Below are 23,133 nucleotides of genomic sequence, written 5' to 3'. Positions count from 1 at the left end.
TCACTGACTCTCTCCTTCTTAGCTGCAGCTAACTCGGGTCAGGAAAATGCGACAGCGACTGCCCACTCGAGGTCGTCATGGCGGCAGCCAGCGAATGTGTTCCTCTCTTCAGGCAGGCCCCCGAGTGTAGAGGAGCTGCTTCACGAGGCGCAGCTCAATCTCCAGAGCCTGTTGCAAGGTACTGAGAGGGAGGGGGGCTGCGGCTGAGCCGGCGGCGGCGGTGAGAAGCGTCCTTCGCAGCAGCGGCTGGAGGGAGGCAGCGAAGAAAGAGGACAGGGACTGCAAGAGCAAAAGAGAGAGCAATTACAAACATAGTGAAAAACAAAGCACACATTTTCCGCCTTGCACCTGCTAGGCTAATGATTCTAAAAGCCCGTTTCCACCGGTGTTTCCCTGCCCCCCCTTTTTCAGTTAAGTTAGGAGCCCTGGTGGCGTAATGGTTAAGCGCTCGGCTGCTAACGAAAAGGTCGGTGGTTCAAACCCACCAGCCACTCCGTGGGAGAAAGATGTGGCAGTCTGCTTCCATAAGGATGACAGCCTTGGAAACCCTCTGGGGCAGTTCTATTCCACGGGAGGGCAGTGGGTCAGTTAAGTTGCCCAACGGATAAAAGGACAGAAGCTGAAGCAGGTCAATGGCTCAGGCTATTCACAAAGAAAGCTGGAAAGGAGATGCCCCCCAAATGTGCGCCCACACACACCCCAGCCCTTCTCTTTTCCCGTGGCCCGTGCCTTTGGAATCCTGTCACTGGAAGACAAAGGAGCCATTCTGGGCTTCACTCACTCTGCTCTCGCAGAAACCTTTTCCCCATGTTTCCTGGGTAGCCACTGCCTCGCTAAAGTAACCCCAATGCACTGCACCCAGTTTTCACCTCATCCTCAGTTCTCAAGACCACTGTCTTTGGAGTATACTGATAAGCTTGTTCTATGCAAAGCTGCCCCACACTACCTGGAGAAGCAGGCCCAGCCATTTTGCTTGACCAGTCAGACCACGTGCAGCAGGCAGAGTGGAGAAGACCCAGGCTTTGGAATCAGGCACAACTAGAATCTAATTCAATTCCCACGCCTAACCAGTTGTGTGACACTATGTATATTGCCCAGACTCCCTGAACTTCAGATTAATCAGTTATCCTTAAAATGGAGATTCTAATTCCCCATATGACACAGTTTTGTGAGGATTAATAATAGACAGTATGTAAACCACTTAGCAAGATAATCTTGCAGCTGGAGAGACCCCAATAGGATGTAATATCCTTTGGAACATGGGGCTGAGATAGGTACAATATTAAAGTTAATATACCAGAAAATACAATGTGATTCTTGCTAGGCCCTTACATTATGAAAGGCATACACATTGATGAGAAGGGATTTATTCAGTATAGGTGGCAGAAGTGCTACGAGGGGAATTACTGGGTTGCTGCAAACATCTGGATGAAGATTACGAGGGGGTATGCGTATGTAAAGATTCACTGAACTGCACACTTAAGATTTGTGTGGTTTACTGTTTATAACTTATATCTCAATATAAAAGGTAAAAATAAAACCTCAGGGATAGTCATAAGCTGGAGATGCCATCTAGGCACTCACTGTCCAATCCAGGCCACTTTTCCAAGCCTAGAAGCCTTTCCTCCCTCCTCTTCACTCCAGTCCTTACACTTTCTTCAAAGTTGTATCCTTGCCTCATCCAAAAAAAATCTCTGACACTAATTCTGTACTTTGCATTCCCTCCATAACATAACATGGCACTTTGTACCATCCAGTTTGAGAAGACTTGTCTAGTTCTGCACTGCTTTTTCTTGCATTTATTCATTCAATTATTCATTCATCTCCTCCTGGATATATATTTTGTGCACCTAACCATGTGAGTTTCTCAGTGGAAGGAATCACAGCTCTTAGTACCCTTGGATTCCCAGAAGCACCTAGCACAGAGCTGGATCCCCAAGAGGTGCTCAGGAAACATTTGTCAAGTGAATGCTAAATATGAAAAGAGGTCATGTCAGCTCTCATTTATCCATACCAGCAAAGGTTAACTCATATGGAGAATAGAAAACTGCAGAAGGGCTATCCAACTGGACTATAGCCATAACTTTCATCTCCCTGCCAGGGCAGCAGTGACCTTAGAAAAGCAAAATTCCAAGGGACACTATGAGCCTTGTGTTCCCATAACAGAGCAGCTACCATGCAGGAAAAAAAAAAAAAGTCCGTGTGTTCTGTGTAGCCATCAAGGGCAGAATTAGGACCAGTGGGTGGAAATCTAGATAGATTTCACCTGAAGATAAAGGAGAACTTTGTGACACACCTGACAGCCTCAACAGTCCATAGATGGAATAAGCTGCCTAGGAGGGAGGGAGCTCCCCATTCCTGTAGGTGTGTGCAGAGGCTGAATAAGCACCTGGAAGGGCTGCTGAGGAGGGAGATCAAGCACAGAATGGGGTGTTGGACCAGAGAACCTTTGAGGTTTCCCTGAACCTCCAGTTTCTATGGCTCTTAAGAGTCTGTTCAAATGTAAATACAGCCACACCTGTTTGCTCTTCGTGCTACTCTGGCTGTCTTCATTTACTCAATCTCATTCATCACAGAAATCAAACCCATTCAACTATTATTGCATCCTTCTTATTCCCTGATGATGCTCCCAAACTTCTCCTTCCTTCTATGACACTACCTTCTTCCTTTTCCTTCACCATAGCTCTCCTATACCTCACACCACCCAAAGTGGGACTAAGGTAGAGGAAACTAGGCCAAAAAGAAAAAGAAGGGGGAGGGAGCTCAAGTAAGAGCTCTTGATATCTAAGAGAGAACTCCAGGTTGGACTTCCAAATGCAAATTTCTTCTGGATTCACACAGGTCACTTCTCTGGTAGGGTTGCAGAAGAGCTTTGAAGAAGGCCTTCAAAGAGTGGTCCTTGCAGTAAAAAGTAGCAAAATGCCTTTGCACTCTGAGCCCCCTCTCCAAATTGTGCACTTAAGGCGGGGACCGTGAGACAAGGGTTTGGTCCCTGAACCAGCACAGGTTGAATTTACTGGCTTCCTTTTCTCCTCAGCTCTCTGAGCCCCGGGTAGAAGGGCTTTTTCCATTTCAGAATCTAGAGGCTCAGACACCAGGAAATATCCTAAACAAACAATGCACATCAGGCCGGGCAGCTAGAGCAGGAGTCCTGATGCATGGTCCTTCCCCAGCCCAGTGCTTGGCCGTGGGCCCCTAGAGTGTGTATCCACTGTGCTATTTTTCAGAAGAATATGAGGAACAGGACTCGGAGGCCAGACTCCTGGGGCAGACCTTCCGCTCTTCTGATGAGCTCCTTGAGGCCACCCCCAGTCCAAGGCCCCATTCTGCCAGGCATCTGGAGTTAGTATTGATGGTGAGTTGCCTCCTTCCCAACCTGGGAGACCAGCGTGCAGAGTTCACCCTGCACCCACTGATGGGGGACCACAAGCTGCTCACGTAGCCCACTGGAAGCTGCTGCTAACCTTCACTCACCAGCAGAGCTACTCTGAGGCCCCACCAGGATGGTCCCTGCACAGGCAGGTACCTGGCCTGGCAGCCTGTCCATATTTTCCTGACTCCCAAATGATGCCTCCAACCACCCCGCCTAAACAGCTAGCCTGTGGGCACTGGCTCATCTCCAGTCAGGAGCACACTCTTTCCATCACCTTCTTTCCCAACAGCCTACAAAACGGCAGCTGAGCGAGGATGAGACCACCACCCAGGGTGTGAGGGCCCCCAAGCCCGCTCTGAGCCTGTCTACCACAGCCGACAAGCAAACTGCCTGGAATAGCCCCTTCCCTCTACCCGTCCTAGAGAAGAAGCCATGGCCTCAGCCTTGCTCCACGCAATCTGACATTGTGCCCATCAACATCTCTGGTAGAGTTGCTTAGCACTATCTCTGTTTACTTGTCTCTATGCCTACTACAGACCATCCTCTCCAAATGCACCGGGTGCTAGGGGAGGGAGCAAGACTTTCTCTGCTACTGGCTCACCCTGCACTGTCATCATCATGGCTGTGGCCAGGGAACAGAGGCATGCAAAAGAGGGTGCTCTGGCTGCTGTTTCTTCACTCCCTACTTTCACTGCCTCACTAACTGATACCATCTGATAGTAAACAAAAAAATTTTAACAGAAAACTAAAACTTTATGAACTTGTGTGCTCTCTCAAGCATGTATGGGAACTTTTGGGAAGTTTGTGAATTATTTCCGATTTGGGGAAAGGAAACATCTTGTGCCAAAAGCCAGTAGGAGGAGAAGTGGGGGATTCATCGTGCTGGTAGGAAAAGGGGAAGGAAGAGCACAGACCAAAAACCTTGTGGCACTTTAAGTAGACACTAGGTCTTCTAGTGAGGTGGGTTTTTCAACTTGCCTGGCAAGTTTTTCAAGAAGGGAAGTAACAGAAAGGGTCTAAGATGAAAAAGACCAAAAGGAGATCCAGTACTACCTGCCCAAAAGAGTGGAGAGAGTGATGCATGTAGCCTAGCTGGTTGAGGACACGTGGCACACATACCATTATTAGTTTGTGTCCCACATTCCATCGGCTGTAAGTGGAACAAGAGGAGGGTCTGTCATTTCAGAGGGTGATAGGGCCAGTTACCTGATGAAATCAAGACCTCAGTAACCCAAAGGGACCAGAGGGACCTGGTGAGTCAGCACCAGCCCATGGTATGCTGGGTAAAGTTGATGAAGACAATGAGGACAGGTATGGCCACATGTGGTGATACTCCTTGGATATGTGGCATCATCTCAGGAAATCAGAGGCAGGAAATAGAGCCCACAGCATAGGAAAATTTACTGACAGGAGAGACTGGCGATGAGGAGAGACTCACACAGTGATGCTTGGTGCTTTGTTTCTAAATGTCTATCTTATGCTGGATAAGGTTGTCCCTGCGTTTTCCCGACTGAGCCACTTGCAGGGGTATGGGTGTATGTAATGCAGCCATGTGGCTGAGAGGAGAGGCTGTGGTTAGCTAGCTGCTGAATGAGAGAGAATGAGAGGAACCGCATACCTCCCCCCACTGCCCTGACTCAGCCCCAGCAATTTCACAGGAGCCAAAGACTGACCCAATACCTTAAGAGACATGGACCTCAGTTACCACACAGTGGGGAACTTTGATAACATGTCATCAGATGATGGTAGGACAGGTTATCAGGTGGCTTCTTGGGTGGTGGAAGGCAGTGGGGTAACTTCTTGGGAGACACTGCCCTAACCTGGCCCGGCCCGTATAAAAGGCTTTCTCTGAGACAGGATTCCAGTCAAGCAACATCTAGTCTCAACCTGTCACTCTACACCATTGGTTCTCATCCCTGGATGTACAACTGAATCACCCAAGAAGCTTCTAGATAATGCTTATACCTGGACCTACTCCCAGAGATTTAAATGTTATGAGGTGGGGTCCAGGTAATCGGAGTTTCAGATGCTGCAGTTAATTTCAGTATGCAGCCAGGATTGAAAACCACAGCTCTGGTCCACCTGAGACACGCAGGTAAACCTGAGAATGGCCTGTGAAAACAGCATGTGTGCCTCGGGGCTGTGGCTGTCCAGGGCTGAATTGGGAGGGATGAGGAAGAAGAAGTACCACCTGCCTAAAAGCTATTCATGCTCATCGCTACTGCCATCATCCATTCTCTTCACCTCAGGCCAATTTCTACTGTACTTTAAACAGAAACCAGGATGCACCCAAGTGTCTTTATTTTGGCTACAGGACAGCAGTTTGATAAACATGCAACTTTGCGACACTCGTTGTTTAACACAGAGACAGCCGTGAATCCCAAGTCCACCCTGAGGCGGAAGCGAACCATTATTGGATTCTCTAACTTTTCCCAGCGAGACCAAGGTGACCCCACCACAGCTGATCTCACAGACCCAGCCCCTTGCTCACTCCCACCAATTCTGGCCCCAGGTATTATTGTGGTGATGGGGAATAGGGATAGTTAGGAGAAAATAGGCTTTAAAAAGATGTCCTAAAAACACCAGCGTGGTAATTAAGGATACCAAAGGACCTTTTGTCAAGTGTTTCAACTGAGTATGGGTAGCAGGCCTCCCAGGCTAATGAATTCATTATATTATTGTTTCCAGTTATATATGCCAAAATTAGGCAAAGAGTTAAAGGGCTAGAAATCATCTCTAAAACCACCATCTTAACAGAAGCATTACTACAATTAAATAAGTGCCATCCAAAGAACACAGACTGGAGATGTGAATCCTGGCCCCTCCACTTACTAACTGGGAGACCTTGGTCAAGTTACATAACCTTTCTGACCCTCAATGTCTTCATCTGTTAACTTGGAATAATAATACTGACACGATAGAGTTGTTGTGAGCATTGGAGTTCTTTTATGTACTTTGCCTACCATGTACCTTATACATAGTAGGTGTTCAACAAATGGTGGCTCTTGTCATAAATTATCATAGTAGTAGCAATAATGATATAACAGTAATAATTGTGTATATGAGAAAACCTTTGGGAATTTTGAACATCTGAACTGTTTACTCACTTCTCTAGGTTATTCTGTCTCTTACTGTTACACAGCTAAAAAGTGACATGTGCCAAAAATGCAACCAGACTCAGCTTTCCAGCTCGGGCATACTCCGGTTTCATTGTTGGAGCTGAAAGTCAGACAGTGCTGTCCTTAATCAGTTTGAAAACCTCTGCTCTCGTGGGATGCAGACCCCAAATTCTTCTAAAAAGACCAGACTTAATGGTCCGACTGAGACTAGAAGGACCCCAGAGGTCATGGTCCCCAGACCTTCTGTTAGCCCAAGACAGGAACCATGCCGAAAGCCAACTCTTCAGACAGGGACTGGACTGGACTATGGGATAGAAAATGATACTGGTGAAGAATGAGCTTGTTGGATCAAGTGGACACATGAGGCTATGTGGGCAGCTCCTGTCTGGAGGGGAGAGGAGAGGGCAGAGGGGGTCAGACGCTGTCCGAATGGACATGAAAATAAAGAGTGGGGGGAAAGAGTGTGCTGTTTCATTAGGGGGAGAGCAATTAGAAGTATATAAAAGCAAGGTATATATAAGTTTTTGTATGAGAGACTGACTTGATTTGTAAACTTTCACTTAAAGCACAATAAAAATTTGAAAAAAGGAAAACCTCTGCTCTCGTCTCAGAAGTGAAAGCTGAGGTCTATGATGATTTCATGAGCTGGGGTGAAAGCATGGGGAAAAAAACAAAAACCCATGTGACACTTCAGCTCTAAAAGGAATCATCAAAGCTGAAAAGTCTTTGACAACCATCTGGACAATTTAAGGGCACCCTGTCGCTGTCTCGCTCTGTGGCAATGAGCAAGGCCCCAACTTCCCCAGCATCCTCAGCTATGGAAAGGAAGAACCAAGGAATTCTGACCAAGCTGTTGGCAAATGCTTCTTGGCAAACACTTGGTGTTCCTGTCTCTAGACAGCTGACAGGGAGTCCCCTACTGCACCACTAACATTCTGTGTTTGTCTCCTCCAGGTCACAGCAACAGCCCAGCAGGCAGTGTGGCGCGCCCTACCACCTCGGACATCAGGCCCAGTCATTCAGTTACAGAAGGTGCTCACGGAAGAGCTGCAGTTGGTCAGGAAGCTCGGTTCCCAAATCTCACCTTGCCGGTACTAAGAAATCCTTGCAATCTGGGAGAAACTCACCAGGAACGTAGTGGTGCAAACCCTCCTGGCATGGAAAGCATGGGAATGATGTACAGTGTCTCCAGTTCTTGCAATGGAACAACAGAATCTACATTCTCCACTTCCTGGAAGGGAAATGCTTTCACTTACATGATTCCAAGTGCCACCAGCCAGAACAATCAAGTCAATGGAAATGGAAAGAATCCTTCCTCTGCGAATTCTTGGGTCCCTCTGAACACACTTCCACCTCTGGTTCCTAAGGAGGCTGCTACCCACTTTGTCACTCATGATAACCCAGGAAGATGCAGTGGGTTAGCTGGTTACTCTGAGTACTCTACTCAACGAAGGCAAGTACCAGAAAGAGCCACCAAGATTGGCCTTCTGACCAGTGGTACCTCAAGACTGGAGACAGGCCCAGGTGGGGCCAGCAAATTCCGGGAGCGGTCACTGTCTGTGCCTACAGACTCAGGCATCACAGATGTGGACTATGACGAGGGGCAAAAGGCCAGTGAAGCCTGTGCCCTCCCTTATGCCAGTACAAGTTCTGAGGGAAGCAACAGTGCTGACAACATTGCCTCCCTCAGTGCTGAACAGGAGGCCCAGCGCAGACGGCAGAGGTCCAAGAGTATTTCCCTCAAGAAGGCCAAAAAGAAACCTTCTCCACCAATGCGTAGTGTCTCACTGGTCAAAGATGAGCCAGTCCTCCTGCCAGAAGGCGGACCAGTATTAACTAAGGACCAGAGGCCAAAGAGCCTTTCCCTCTCCTTGGAACACCAAGGACATCACTTGTCCCACCCAGATGCTCAGGGTCACCCAGCTGTGCCACCCCTCGATGATTCAGAAGGTACACAATTATCCCACCACTGGTATCTTACTGACTGGAAGTATGGAGACACCTACCAATCCTTGTCCAGCTCCAGCACTGCCACTGGCACCACAGTCATTGAGTGCACCCAAGTTCAGGGCAGCTCAGAGTCTCTTGCCTCCCCTTCCACCTCCAGAGCCACTACGCCTTCCCAACTCTCCATTGAGGCGGAGGCCAGGGAGATATCCTCCCCAGCAAGGCCCACTGGACTAATGTCACCCTCCAGCGGATACTCCAGTCAGTCAGAGACACCAACACCCACTGTCTCTATGTCCTTGACCCTGGGCCACTTTCCCCCTTCAAGCAGCAGTGTCCGGGTACGTCCAGCGGTACCTGAGAGGAAGTCATCACTTCCCCCGACATCACCAGTGGAGAAAAGTTCCAAGTCACGGCTATCATTTGACCTACCATTGACCTCTTCCCCCAAACTGGATCTGTCTGGGATGAGTATCTCCAGCCAAAGCAAAACCAAGGTGAGCCGGCATCACTCAGATACAAATTTTGGGGCCAAGCTGGCCCAGAAAACTAGTCCCAACCAGCCTGTCATGCCCATGGTTACTCAATCTGACTTACGTTCTGTTCGCCTGAGGTCAGTCAGCAAGTCTGAGCCAGAAGATGACACTGAGAGCCCTGATTATGCTGAGGAACCTGGAACAGAAGTCTTCATCTTGCCAGAAAGAAAGATGAAACCTCCTGTAGCTGAGAAGCCATCGCTGGCCCGAAGGCCTCCAGACTTGGTCCACAGGTCACCATCGGTCCCCAAGGGGTACCCACTAACTTCACCTATGTCGGCTATGACCACCAAGAGCTCAAGTCAACATATGAGGCCACTTCCTCCAGACATCTATACGGTGGTGCGGAAACCAAAGTCCTCCAGCTTCTCTGATAGTAGGAGCCCAGGGGAGTCAGCAGCACCCTTACCGCTTGTTTTCACACCTTTTGCCAGTTCTTCTAGTGATTTCTTCTCAGGAACACAGCTGCCTCCCCAGGGAGGTATGGGGGATGAGAGCTCCAAGGTAAGAGCCCTGCCTGAAAGAGTTACCCTCCAGAGCCAGGAAGAAGCTGAGAAAAAGAAAGGCAAGATTCCGCCTCCTGTACCAAAAAAGCCCAGCGTGCTGCATCTGCCTCTCACTTCACCCACAGCTCAAATGGAGGTCTGTGTGGCAGAACCAAGGCTGCCTCTCAGCCCCATCATCACCCTGGAGGAAGATGCCAAGTGTCCCCCCACCGGCGATGACCTGCAATCACCTGGTAGAAAGATGACTTCAACTCCTCAGGCTGACAATGAAAAGGAGGCAAGCCTTCTGGGTTAGTAAACTGTCTTCCATCTTTTTCTGTGAATCACAGGAGATATAGGTGTGAGAATGGAGTGCCAAATACAGAATCAAATACTCTAAAATGATTAATCCTGATCCCAGGATGACCAAGTCAGTAGGGGCTTCTCTTGAGAGCTGGGGTTACTCTAAATGCCTTACTGCCCTTGGGATCAGGACTGACCCAGTGATAGATCGCCAAGGTCCAATTTGAGCCAGTCTACCCTTTAAGCCCTAGTGGTGAAATAATGAAATCAAACTAGGTCCTAGGACCCTAGGGCTTTAGGATCCCATCTACCTAGTCAGGCATACATCCCTTGCCCTAGGACCTATTTTTCCACTTCACTGTACAGAACTTCTCATTAGCCACACTGCATTTCATTTCCTGCAAGGGACTCAATACCCTCCATTACGGAGTTCAAGTGCCAGGACAGGGCTTGTAGGCTTCTGAAGCAATGGGACATATTACCAGCAGAACCTTTCTCAGTGCTTTTTGGAGGAAAGGGAGCTCAATTTCTTGGATGGTTTGAGGCTAGCTCTTCCTGAGACCCTAAAAGTAGGCTGTATAATGTTTCTCATCCGTTTTTGAACCCTTACCACCAAACATCAAAATTTCATGGCCGTCTTTAAGATGATTTGAACTTTCAAAATAATCATCACGACTAAAACAAATCAAATCCACAGATAATTTTCAAATATGGTTTCTCAAGGTATTCATGCCCCCTCTGAGATTCAGATATGCCCCCATTCTCACCCACTAGTTGAGAGTCATTGCTTTAAATTGTTCTCAGCTCCTTGATTCTTTTTTTTTTTTTAATGATGTGTTTCAAACAAGAGACTGCTCGGGCAATCTGTTGTAATGGAAAAAGCATGAGAGACCAGGTACCCAGGCCTGTCTTCACCACTCACTCCACTTTGGGCAAATCACTAAACTTCTGAACCTCACGTTCCTCTGTTGCATAATGGAAACATTAAAATGCCCTCCCAGAGTTTCTCAGAACATGAAATAACATATGAGTGTGCATTGTCCTGACTATTGTTGTCAAAGTCGTTCCTTCTTGTCCTTATGCTTAGGGAGTTCTGTGGAACCGAGCACTGAAGAAAAAAGTTTAATCAGTGATAAGACAGCCGAGTCGATTGTGGAAGATGACGATGACGTGTTTGTGGCTTCACGCACAACTGAAGACTTATTTACTGTGATACACAGGTCTGGACCCATTTCCTTTATTCTAATTGCAATTGCCTTCACATTTTATACTGGAAGAAAAACTGCTACCTCCAAGCAGCCTTTAGAATTGAAGTTAGAGGCTAATTGAGATACCTACATATGTGAGCACAGTCCAGGGCCTCACATCTCAAGTTCACTGACATCTTTGAGTCAAGTGGAGGCCCTTGTCTCCTAGCAACTGCTTGGCTTCCTGTAGTTCTATCTGCTACCCCATAGCTCTGTCTACAGCCAGAGACGTTTAACCCTTCACAGAATTCCTTATACCAGAATATCTCAGGAGAAGTATCAAAGCAGGAACTCAGGCAAACGGGGACCAGATGAGGACCAGTTATTGGCTTAGGAAGAGGAAAACTGGAAAGAGTCCAGTTATGGGAACTAGGGCACCAGTTCAGAACAGGGTCAGCCCCAGGCTGTATTGATTCAGGGTCTATGAACTACTAGCCTTGACTCCTTAGATCTTTCCTTAGCCCCAGAACCCAGGCAGGACTGAGCCTGCAGGCACAGGCCAAGTGACGCCAGCTGTGAGCACTGAAAGGAGTTTGGGGGTGGAGGCAGGCCAACAAGGGACTCTGAAGACTTAGAGGGGAGCAAGCTGGTAAATCCTACCGCTTGCAAGGTTGCTGCATAGAAGTTCTCAGGTATGTCACTGGCATTCATGAAGTTATATGAAGCACTAGTAAATGTCTGCTGCATGAATTCACTTAAACCAGACTTTCTTTTATTTAGGTCCAAAAGAAAGCTGCTTGGCTGGAAGGAGCCTGGTGAGGCCTTTGCTGGCAGCAGACCGAGCTCCCACTTGCCAATAAAGAACACAGCTGATTCTCCAGTCAGTGAGTCTGCTGCCTCTGCAGGGTCAGGCAGCAATGCCAACCTAGATGCTGACAGAAACGATGATTTCAAGGCCCTGCTACAGAAGAAAGGAAGTAAGGTAACTCCAAGATCCCGCCCCTCAGCAGCCGAACTGCTAAAGACCACCAACCCACTGGCTCGGAGAATTATTGCGCAATTTTCAAAAGACTATGAAACCCCTGATAATCCCAGTACCTAAATCCTGAGTTCAGCAAGCATGGTTTAATTATTAAACTTGAGTAGAGAAGGGGGGAGAGGAAGGGTTTTAAAAAGTAACCACAGGAATAATAAGAGCTCCTACGTTTTCTTTTACATGAACAGTCTGGACAGCGGGAGAGAGACCACTTCATCCACAGCTAAAATCATCAGGCACTGTAATCATCTTCAAATATTTTACGTTCTCGTTCTTACAAGTTTGACATTACTGACTACCAATATTCTTATTTGCCCGTAATGATGTACACTGAGAAGAAATTTTCAGACTCAAGGGCGTACGTGCCACCTTTTAAATCGAAGGCCGGGCTGCTCTATGTCTGGCTCCTGTCACGGAGGGGAATAGAGAGCAGACGGAGGACTGCGAAACCTGAGGGGCCTAGGGTACCACTGTTGATTATTCACTTTCCTTATCAGGCCTCGATGGCCCTATTTGGAGCTACAAAAAGATTCTGATGCCTCTTCAACCACAGTTTAACTCTCCCCCGTGAGAGGTTTGCAGGTGTGTACTTATTTTAGCCTGAGGTTGATTTAATGTGACTCGGTCCTGAAACTTCATGCCTTTTTCAGTTTGACTGTCTACACGGAAGTCAGGGTGATGAGTTTCAATAAACATATAGACCCCCTCGCCCCCATTAGCTAGGAGAGGTCAGGACTGGATTGTTTGGATGAACCAAGCTCAGCTGACAAACAGGGCAGCCATTTGTTCACTCAGATCTATCCAAGGTAACTCGTACGTGTGCCTTGAGAACCTTCAAACGTCTCTCAACAACGATAGCTGGATCTGTGCCTAGCTCATGCTGCATTCTAAGAACGCTTATTGTTTCATTTGCATATAGCATTCATTACAGAGAGGAATTAGTTGAAGGAACAGCATCGTCAAAGGCTCAAGGAGGATAGAAAGTAAGTGGAACTTGCCCACCACCGCTCAGTTCAAATTGTGGTCGCTTTTGTATTTGTTTAAAGGAACTCTTACTCTGTTCAGAAAACCAGAAACGTATAGACTAAAAGGACCGATCCAAAATGTAAAAGGCAGCCTCACAAGTTGCTAGGACCCGTAACACACCAAAAAGGGCTACTTTTTTGCCATTTAGGTTCTGCTGCTTGACCAACTTTCAATTAACCACTCTGGGGGAGGGTGCAGGAGCTGGGATCAATGGGATGTGACAGAGTGCCAGAACAATCAGCTCCGCCTCTCCCCTCCCCGCAGTTTATAGGCCCTAACTGTCCTTGTCAGTTCAGTTTTCTAAGCTGAGAAAGAGCAGTGACTCATTGGATTTTCATATGCCTGATTTCTGGGAGGTTGGGGGGAAAAAAACAGACAACGCACTGAACAAACAGAGCCTGCTGTCTGACAGTGAAGTGGTAATTGTCTACTCTGCCCAAGAGAGAAAAAGAAAAATGAAATTGTAGCCTGCTTCACAAAGAGGGCTCCCTAACCCCTTTCTCTTCTACCCTCCCCCACCAGAAAATTCATTAGTTAACCTCCTGGAGGATGCAGTAACAGCCCCAGAGACAAACAGATCTCTATATTTTGATAGGTTACATTGCTCACCTGTGAGAAGCAGGCTCTTAGCTTAATTCCCCACAGTCCAGCAGGACACAGCAGCTGAAAATCCACACCCAGTTCTGAGAAAACTTAGGGTTCTCACATAAAAGCCCTAGAGCCTAGGCCCTGAGCTGGTACAGTTCTGAATTATAGACTTCTTTGCACAGACCAGGCCCACCAACTTCCTTGCAATCAGCACCTCCCCCTGCTTCAGAAAGAAGCCATTTAAAATAATAAACAGCTAGGGAAAGCCCAGTTGCTTTTGAAAGTATTTGAACTGTTTGGATTGAAGATCTTGACCAGATTTCAGGTTTTTGTGCCTGAAATGAGATAGATTTCTTCCTGGTCTTAATTTATATATGAATGTCACACTTGTTAGCCCCAGACTCAGAATTCCCAAGGACTGAAACATTTCCTTCTGTATGGAAAAGTGAAAGGCTGCCAGAGCCTCCTCCTTGTGAACAATTATGAACAATTGAACTCTAAAGCCACGTGTGAGACTCATATAGCATAGGACTTGTTACTTCTGCTGATTTTTCTGGAAGCTCCTTGTTTGCTCTTATCTAGTGGGTTTTGCCCCTCCCCTCACCTTGCTACCTCTGGTGGTTTTCCCAAAAGATTTTACAGTTGAATGCGCAGACGCTTTTACACTTTTCAATTATTTTGATCCTCGCTATCCTGTAGAATACTCTGTATGTCTAGGATCTTTCAGATTATCTTCCATATTATCAGTATGGCCCTCAGAAGCCCAGCGGTGTTCCTGTTAGCACAAGAGAATTTGGCCCAGAGGTTTATGGTCACAGATAACACTTAGGACTAGAAATACTTCTTTCATATTTTGAGTCAGATGGACCTGATCCCAAACAACCAAATTGTAAAATTTCTGCCAATCACTGATTAACATAACACCAAACATCTTTCCTACTGCTAACACTCAGCCTCTCTCCTACCCTTTTTCTCTCCCACCCCAAGAATTGACTACAATGTTTGCTGCCTTCTGAACCTACTCTGCTGAGACTGGAGAAGAGAGGCTGAGAGCCCCTCTCAGGAAGGCTTTCAGAGAACTTAATAATAATAATTTTTAAAGTGGAATATAGAAGATATTTGAGTGAAATAAAGTTGACCCTAGGAGGTCAACTTCCACTTCAAGTTGTTTCTATAACTTTTTTCCTCTGATTCCAACCAGGAGCAACAGGTAGCTCTGTCAGGAGTAGAAGGAGCCATCCCTAGGAGAAGAGGTCAGTTAGTAACTAAGAGTGCTGTGCACTTGATGGGTATTCATTACGTATTTGTAGTCTAAATGAAGAGGGTGGAGGACAACGTCTTCTCAGGAAAACAATAAACTTTGCTGGTATCTCCTCTCCTTTGCCTGTACTACTTTGCTTACCTCAGCCTCTTGCCTGGGCCTCCCACCTGGCCCCAACTTGTCCCTCAGCCCCAACTCCCATGAACTGCATCCCTAGCGAACAGCTCATTCATAAAAGAGGCTAGACAACAGGCAGTAAAAGAGTTCCTGTTAGCTTACTGACCATAAATTGACCAGTTTATCTGGAGAAATTACCTTAAGTGTGCAAAGATAAAGGAGATGCTATAAGGCTCTTATAACAAGTATTTCACCTGACATCCACTTTAACTATCTAGACAGCATAGACCTATTATTCTCAGTTATCTGTCCATAGACCTGCTGACTTCCTCATAAACGAACTATTCAAGAAAAAGGCAGGTTCATGGTCAGTGATCTGTTCCTCACTGGATTAGCCTTCTATTATGACCAAGTCTGTAACACAATGGTGAGCCTTCACTTTCATATGATTTTCCAGGGCCAGGACTAGGGTGAGGCGAGCGAGGCTCCTAGGGCACAAAATTTAAGGAGACATCCACTCTCAGGGTCGTGCAAGTGCCTTACCTGAGTCCTGGCCCCAATTTGCACTCTATAAAATAATATCAATTTATCTTCTTCCTATGAACAAATATTGTTCTTCTGATGTTTTGGTAATTATCTGTTGTTGCACCAGATGTTTTTTTGCTATCTATTTTTCCATTGCTATAAACCTACGTATACCTACACATTAAAGAATCTTCAGTGTTATCAGAAAACATAGTTTATTCAAAAGTAACCTGCTCCAAGTGGCAAGTGAGCATTCATTTCAGGAGGGATGCAGACAGGGGTAACCCTTAAGCAAAATAGTGAATGAGTTGGAGGTCTGTTATTGAGATCCTTAGTCTCCTCTTTCTGCTCCATTCTCCCCAGACTTTGCTTCTGAACACCATCTCATCTCTTCTTAGTGCTTCCTAATTTGTTCTCCTCCTCGCTAAGAAAAACATGTTCTCAGGAAAGGGATAAATTCGTTTCTCTTGAAATTACAAGGCTTAATCCTACTTCTTTTGAGGGTCATATGCATTTTAACAGGGGAAAAGCCTTAAGCCAAAGGAATGTAGTTCTGCTTACAGAATTGTAGGTATCAACTAGTCGTAGAAGTATATTTTTGGCCATGGAAAGGCCAAATTCCCTGAATGACTAACTCCACTCCAGAAAATGGAAAATACCTTAATCTCCTGGAATTATTTTGGTTAATTGCTGATAGTCAATTAAATTGTCCTGATATTCAATGTTATTCAATATAATTACTACCAAGGGACTCTCAGAAATTACTAAAACCACTGAGAGGCCCTAGATGATTCATATTATACATTAACCTTTTTATGTCAATGGAATTAGTATCACTTACCATTTGAGTCAAAGAACACAAGTATTTAAAAGAGTTTGTGAGGATATACCCTGTTTGTGAATGGTGAAACTGTCCGATCAATGTCCTTATTCAGTTGTCCAGTATTGGTGGTGATCATTAAGCTTACTGAAGGCACAACTTTACTAAACACAAGCTTCTGCTTCCCCCAACCCTATCTGTGTTACGTGCAGCCACTTCAGCTTGGTGTGAAAATGAGACCAGAGCTATACCAGTTCCTCCAAAGCCTTTGCATGTATTTCAGATGTAAGTGACTAAGATATTGGGGATTTAAAAAGACAAGAGAGTGGGAAAGAGATACAAAGAGTTGCCTTTGTCCAAGGGCAGCAAATGTATGATTTAAACAGAGATGAAATAAAGTTTTAAAATACTTCAAAACATATTTATAGAAGAATACAGTAGTAAGTGGTTATAGACATGCATTTGGGCACTTTTGATAACTTTAGCAAAATAAATTTGTATAAGTAATGGGTTATGTGAAAGCGATATATACTTCTGTTCAGTAAAGCCCAAAATCTAGGCCAGTGTTTCTCATAGTGTTGTCCCAGGACCATCAACAGCAGCATTCCTGGGATATGTGTGTGTGTGTGTGTATTGGGGGGAGGTGTACCAGTGCTGTTACAACTCCTTCAAGCCCCTGAATCACTACAGCCATGACTTTCCAACTGATTCCAACTTCACCTGTTGTTTCTGCCATCATTATAGTGATCAGTCTCTGGCCAAGTGATGTATATTGTCCTTTGGTCAGAAATATGTTTGGTGTTAAGAAATTATCAGATTAAATCAACTACTTGCTCAAGCTGAAAAACCTTTGATTTGACATATCTAGTACATCTGGCCTGTTTTTTGGTTGGAATTTTAAAAGTCACAAATAGAAAAAAGGAAAAGGTGTTAGATTTATTTGGTATTGCCAACCCTTAAATACCTGTCTTCACCGCGGTGGCTGTTCTCTAGGAGGGCACTGGCAGAAGTATATTTGATTTGAAGCTTTGCGTGTATAGTAGAATTTGATAGCAACAAATCCCTATCCAACAGCTCTGCGGGAGAAAAACAAAAAATCAAACCCGTTGCCGTCAAGTTGATTCCTATAGGACAGAGTAGAACTGCCCATAGGGTTTCCAAGGAGCGGCTGGTGGATTCAAACTGCCGACCTTTTGGTTAGCAGCCGAACGCTTAACAGCTATGCCACCAGGGTTTCCCTGTGGAAGAAAGAGCTGCTAAACCGGTTCCGTAAAGATTACAGCCAAGAAAGCCCTATAGGGCAGTCACACTCTGTAACACGTGGGGTAACAAAAGGACAGTGATATCTTTAAAGGGAATATAGTACATCTGATCGACAGCAACAATCCAAAAACAAAATCTGAACTGGAACAGCCAGTTGGCACCTCTCAGTCTCTTTGTAATGCCAAGCTTTATAGAAATTTATTCCTTACGTGGTCTTGAGCTTTTTATAAATGTCTGATTTTATAAAATGTTCTGCATGCAAACACGACATTGTGTTCGCTGTACGAGTCACCTCAAACTCCTTCCTTCCTCTGAATGTATGATGTAGAAATATCAATATGTATGTTCTTAAATCTCTTTATCAAATTGTACATTACAAATCTTTTCATTAATTTTTAAATGAAACATATTTACTCTGACTAGTAGTTAAAATTTTATTCTTTTTCTTATATTTCATTGCTACTTTTTTCTACTGACTCCAAAGCTTACTTTGGGGAATGTTTCTTATTTCTAGATTGTTGTATTTATCTATAGTCATGGAATGTTAGAGCTGAAAGGGACCAACCTCTCATTTTATAGATAACGAAATTGAGGCCTAAAAAGGACAAACAAGTTGCATAAGGTCACACAGTGAGTCAGTGACAGAGCCCAGCCCAGGTCTCCTGTTTTGTTTTGTTCTTTTATTTAAAGCACTACATTTACAGAAGATCCACAGCTGGCTTCTACTTTAATGACACATAAATTTTCCAGGTATTTCATTGAGCTAATATATATATGCTTTAAGGAAAAATGCTCAAGAGTTCTTTAGTTCCTGAATCCAATGACAAATCTGACTTTTCAGTTTAGAAACATTCCCTGTTTCCCCCAAAATTCCATATGTGCCCAACTTTATACAATAGATGTTTTCCCTAGACATTATGCAAAAAATTGGTTTTTACAGATCAAATTCCATTTTTTTTTTAATATCGAAGCTTCCTATATAAGGGAGTCTTCTGCAGTGTCCCTTAATGTCTTTCCTTTTTATTTTTTTTTTTTTTAGTGTGAACTTTTGTATTTGGTGTTTATTTAAAGTAGGGCAAACCAATATAAGCTTTCCTAGAATCTACTTTAACCTTCCCTTCTTAATCTTAATGAGATATCATCCGACTGTTAGATACTCATGTGATACCCATTTGTGCTCTAGAAATTTCACCTAGTGTGATATTTTGTCAGTCCCTGGGCTCAAACTCCTATCTCCATCTTATCAAACCGTAATTCCCTAATTAGTACAGAGCTCTGCATGCAGTGTCTTTTCCAGAACATTCTTTGCCTTAGTGTGACTCTCATTAGCTATTCTTGAGCTTCCTTCTATAATTCATGCATACCTCACTATTCTTTGTAGTTGCAGGCCCGTTCACCTTTAAGGGCATGCTAGTCACACTGAGTGGTATTTCTAGTTATTTCTATTGTTCCCTTGTTTCTTCTGAACCTCCTCTGATTTGCCTTTTCAGGAATGATCAGCAGGCTTCTCACCAGAGATTGATGGGATTTCCCCCATCATCTAGACCAGCAGTTGATACACTTTTTCTGCAAAGGGCCAGATGGTAACTATTTTAGGCATTGTGGACCGCATATGGTCTCTGTAGCATAGTCTTCTTTTTTGTTTTCATTTCTTTGTTTTACAACCCTTTAAAAATGTAAAAAACATTCTTAGCTTGTGGGCTGCACAAAGGCACAGGTCAGATTTGGCCCACTTGCCATAGTTTGCTGACCCCTGATCCAGACCATCTCAGGGCAGGCATTTCTGTGACCTGCCCCGTGTGATAAGTATGTTGTGTGCTAGATAATGTGGCTCACTGCCCTCCCAACTCCTGCACCAGTCTTAATTGCACAGAGGTGGGTGGAGAGGGACTGCACATGCCAACGATTGCTCTTCAACAGGGATTCCTCACTCTGTCATTACGGACTACCTCAGTGTGTGAACCCGCATTCTTTTCTCTGGAGGTGTCCTAGTTTTCTAATATGCCTCTTCCTTCGATTTGGGGTAGGCTGGTAGTGAAGAATGGATTTCTGAGTTTTCTTGTTTCTTTTTTCCCACCATTACTCTCCAAAAATGTGGTTGGGGACCCACAACCTGAGTCACTGGGAAGTCTGGTGGCCCAGGCTGTGAGATCCCAGTTTAGCCTATGATCTCCCAGGGAAATCACCAACTCTTTTGGTTCCAAAGGCTGGTTTTAAAACCCAGAATGTCCATGTGCCCATTTTCTGATGAGATTTGGGCCAGTCCTAGACAGAGCACTAACCAACAATGTACAGAAGATATTCTGTGGCCACAGATTTTCCCTGCCAAACCCCTCCCCAAGCCACCAGGCCCCCAGCCCCGAGAATGGGATCCCTGGGGTGCCCCATGCAATGCTACAACCAGCAGGCATTTAGCACACCGTCTCTTCCTGTTTTCTGAACCTCTAAAACTTCACATCTCTCTCCATCCTCCCTACGTCTTCTCTCCTTGCTCATGCTACTTGGAGGTGTAAAGCTCAGGCTCTCATTTGTACATTCTCCTGTATAAACACCGGGGAATATGAGTGAATGAGAAGGTGTGTGCCTGTGTGTGAGTACAGTTTCTCTACCTGACTGTGAGTGCCACATTCGTTAATTAGCTAAACACACATACACACCATTTTACTGCTCTCGTCAGATCCCTGGTCCAGGTCCAGGTCGGATGGGACTGGTCAAGGAGAAGGGGATGGTGGGAGTTGCTGAGGCATTATCTATTTCTTGTCTTTTGAGACCTGTGAGTTACTCCTGTTTTCTTTCCACCATCCTGTGCTGGCTTCTTCCCAGGGTGCCATTTGAAGAAACTCTCTGTGGCAACTCTGGACAAGCCAAAATATCAGAGAGCTGGGGCTTTAATTAGACATGGCCTCAGTCACTCAGACATACCTCTCAGACTTTTCCTATCTAAACAAATTGCTTCTTTGGACCTTTAGCTTGATTTCTGTCATTTGAGCCCAGGGATCCACCCACTTTCCAAAATTTTAAATGTCAGAGACACAAGTAACTTTCAGGATTTCCCTATTAAAAAAGCATACATGAAACAGTTTCAGTCTTTTGTTTTGAATTTTCAGAATTAGGAAGGGAAACCAGGCTTTTGTGCCTTGGACTTTGAAGCAACAAAAGTACTACACATGCCAGAAGCAAAATGAGGAATGAGGATTGGCTAGTCCTACTATACATAGTCAGGAGACGGGCTTTTGTTAAATTAGCATTTACAGTTTAATGCTTACTGAGTACCAACAATGTGCTTAAGAAAAATAAGGCAGACAGGAATTTACAAATATCATAAACTGGAAGACAATGATAAGACAATTCCCCCAGTAATGAGAATGTGTCCCTGGATAAAAATTTCAAGAAGCAGAAACCAAGAGATCAGGAGCCCAGTCTTTTTAGAATTCCAACACAAAATGGAAGGGAGTCCTCTGTGGAGTAATATTACAAAGGGTTTTTCTTATCTTTCTTTAAAAAAAAAATTCCTTACTGGCTTGCTACCAGCAATTGAACTGTATTCTTTCTATAGTTAGAGCTGTTTGTGTCTTCTTAAAATAAACTTTTTCTTTTAAAATCATTTTCTGTTTCACCCTCTGGTTTTCATTTTAGTAACGATGCCTTTATTCAAACATTAAGCTCAGTTTGTGAGCATGTTTTATTCACCACACATGTGTGGGGCCCACACACATTGCATTTGATTCTCAGGAGCCCAAAACATACATGTGGGACACAATGTCTTGCAGAAGCTGGCCAGCCAAGTTGTGGCCCTAAGACACATGAGCAGGTAACTAGTATTCAAGGGCTTTATTTCGGGGATTTGAGTTCGGCTGCCATGGAGCCCACAAAGGGCTGCAGATGTGGCGAGGCTCTGTTGAAATGGGCAGTGGTAACCAGGTTCCTTAGGGGAGGAGGTTGCCTTAGTAACTCTTCTCAGGGCACATACTCCCTCTTTGTTCTCTGGCTCAAAAAAGCCACTTTATTAACTTCCTAGAGCTGCCATAACAAAATATCACAAACTGGGTGACTTAAAACAACAAAATGTGTTCTCTCACAGTTCTGCAGCCTAGAAGATCAAAATCAAGGTATTGGCAGGGCCACACGCTCTCTGAAGGCTCCAGGGGAGAATCCGTTCCATGCCTTTTTCTTAGCTTCTGGTGTTGCCAGCAGTCCTTGATATTCCTTGGCTTGTAGATGCAACACTCCAATCTCTGCCTCCATTGTCACATGGCATTCTCCCTGTGTCTCTGTGTCTCCTTTCCTCTTCTTAGGATACCTGTTATATTGGATTAGGGCCCACCCTAAATCAGTATGAACTCATCTTAACTCGGTTACATCTGCAAAGACCTCTATTTCCAAATAAGGTCACACTCACAGGTACCGAGGTTAGGACTTCAACATATCTTTTTGGGAGATACAGTCCAACCCATAATAGCCCACCCTCTGATTTCCAAAAATTTATGTCTCTCCCATGTGCAGAATACATTCACTCCATCTCAACATTCCCAATTTTTTTTTAATTTTTATTGTGCTTTAAGTGAAAGTTTACAAATCAAGTCAGTTTCTCATACAAAACCTTATATACACCTTGCTATATACTCCTAGTTCCTCTCCCCCTAATGAGACAGCACACGCCTCCTCTCCACCCTGTGTTTCCGTGTCCATTCAGCCAGCTTCAGTCCCCCTTGGCCTTCACATCTCCCCTGCAGACAGGAGCTGCCCAGATAGTCTCATGTGTCTACTTGATCCAAGAAGCCTACTCCTCACCAGTATCATTTTCTGTCTTGTAGTCCAGTCCAATCGCTGTCTGAAGAGTTGGCTTCAAGAATGGTTCCTGTCTTGGGCTAACAGAAGGTCTGGGGACCATGACCTCCGGGGTCCCTCTGGTCTCAGTCAGACCATTAAGTCTGGTCTTTTTATGAGAATTTGGGGTCTGCATCCCACTGCTCTCCTGCTCCTTCAGGGATTCTCTGTTGTGCTCCTTGTCAGGACAGTCATTGGTTGTAGCCAGGCACCATCTAGTTCTTCCGGTCTCAGGCTGATATAGTCCTTGACTTATCAACATTCCCAGATTTTTAACCCATTTCAACATCAACTCTAAGTTCAAAATCTCATCTAAATATAATCAACTCAAATGGTCCCAAATATCATCTTCTAGATCAAGTATGGGTGAAACTCTGAGTATGGTCCATGCTGGGGAAAAATTTCTCTCCATCTGTGGATCTGTGAAACCTAAAAAACAAGTTATATGCTTCCAAATTACAATGCTGGGACAAATATAGGATAAATATTCCCATTCCAAAAGGGAGACTTGGAGGGGAAAAGGCGGTCATGGGTCCCAAGCAAGCCTGAGACCCAGCAGGGCAAATTTCATTAGATGTCAAAGCCTGAGAATAGTCCTCTCTGTCTCAATCCACCCTCTTGGTCCTTGAAGACCCAGTTGGGCCCTGCCTCAGGACCCTTGGCAGCAGCTCTACTCTCCTAGGCCTTGGTGGCAGTTTTGTCCTCTCAGCCCTCAGCGGC

General features: G+C 45.1%; 1 protein-coding gene across 1 annotated transcript in view; it reads left to right on the top strand.

Moving 5' to 3' along the window:
* Positions 1-20,481, top strand: part of NHSL2 (NHS like 2) — a 368,813-nt gene extending 348,332 nt beyond the window's left edge. Inside the window, exons 3-10 of the mRNA XM_049873350.1 lie at positions 23-178; positions 3,228-3,355; positions 3,663-3,858; positions 5,688-5,885; positions 7,447-9,771; positions 10,851-10,983; positions 11,731-11,932; positions 12,175-20,481. Coding sequence (XP_049729307.1) covers positions 23-178; positions 3,228-3,355; positions 3,663-3,858; positions 5,688-5,885; positions 7,447-9,771; positions 10,851-10,983; positions 11,731-11,932; positions 12,175-12,213 — 3,377 coding nt within the window. The 3' untranslated portion in view covers positions 12,214-20,481. The remainder of the gene's footprint in view (positions 1-22; positions 179-3,227; positions 3,356-3,662; positions 3,859-5,687; positions 5,886-7,446; positions 9,772-10,850; positions 10,984-11,730; positions 11,933-12,174) is intronic.
* Positions 20,482-23,133: the final 2,652 nt, after the last annotated feature.

This window comes from Elephas maximus, chromosome X, assembly GCF_024166365.1.
Source record: "Elephas maximus indicus isolate mEleMax1 chromosome X, mEleMax1 primary haplotype, whole genome shotgun sequence".
Lineage (NCBI taxonomy): Eukaryota > Metazoa > Chordata > Mammalia > Proboscidea > Elephantidae > Elephas > Elephas maximus.
Note: the sequence above shows the minus strand (reverse complement) of the source record. Positions and strands in the feature narration are given on the sequence as shown.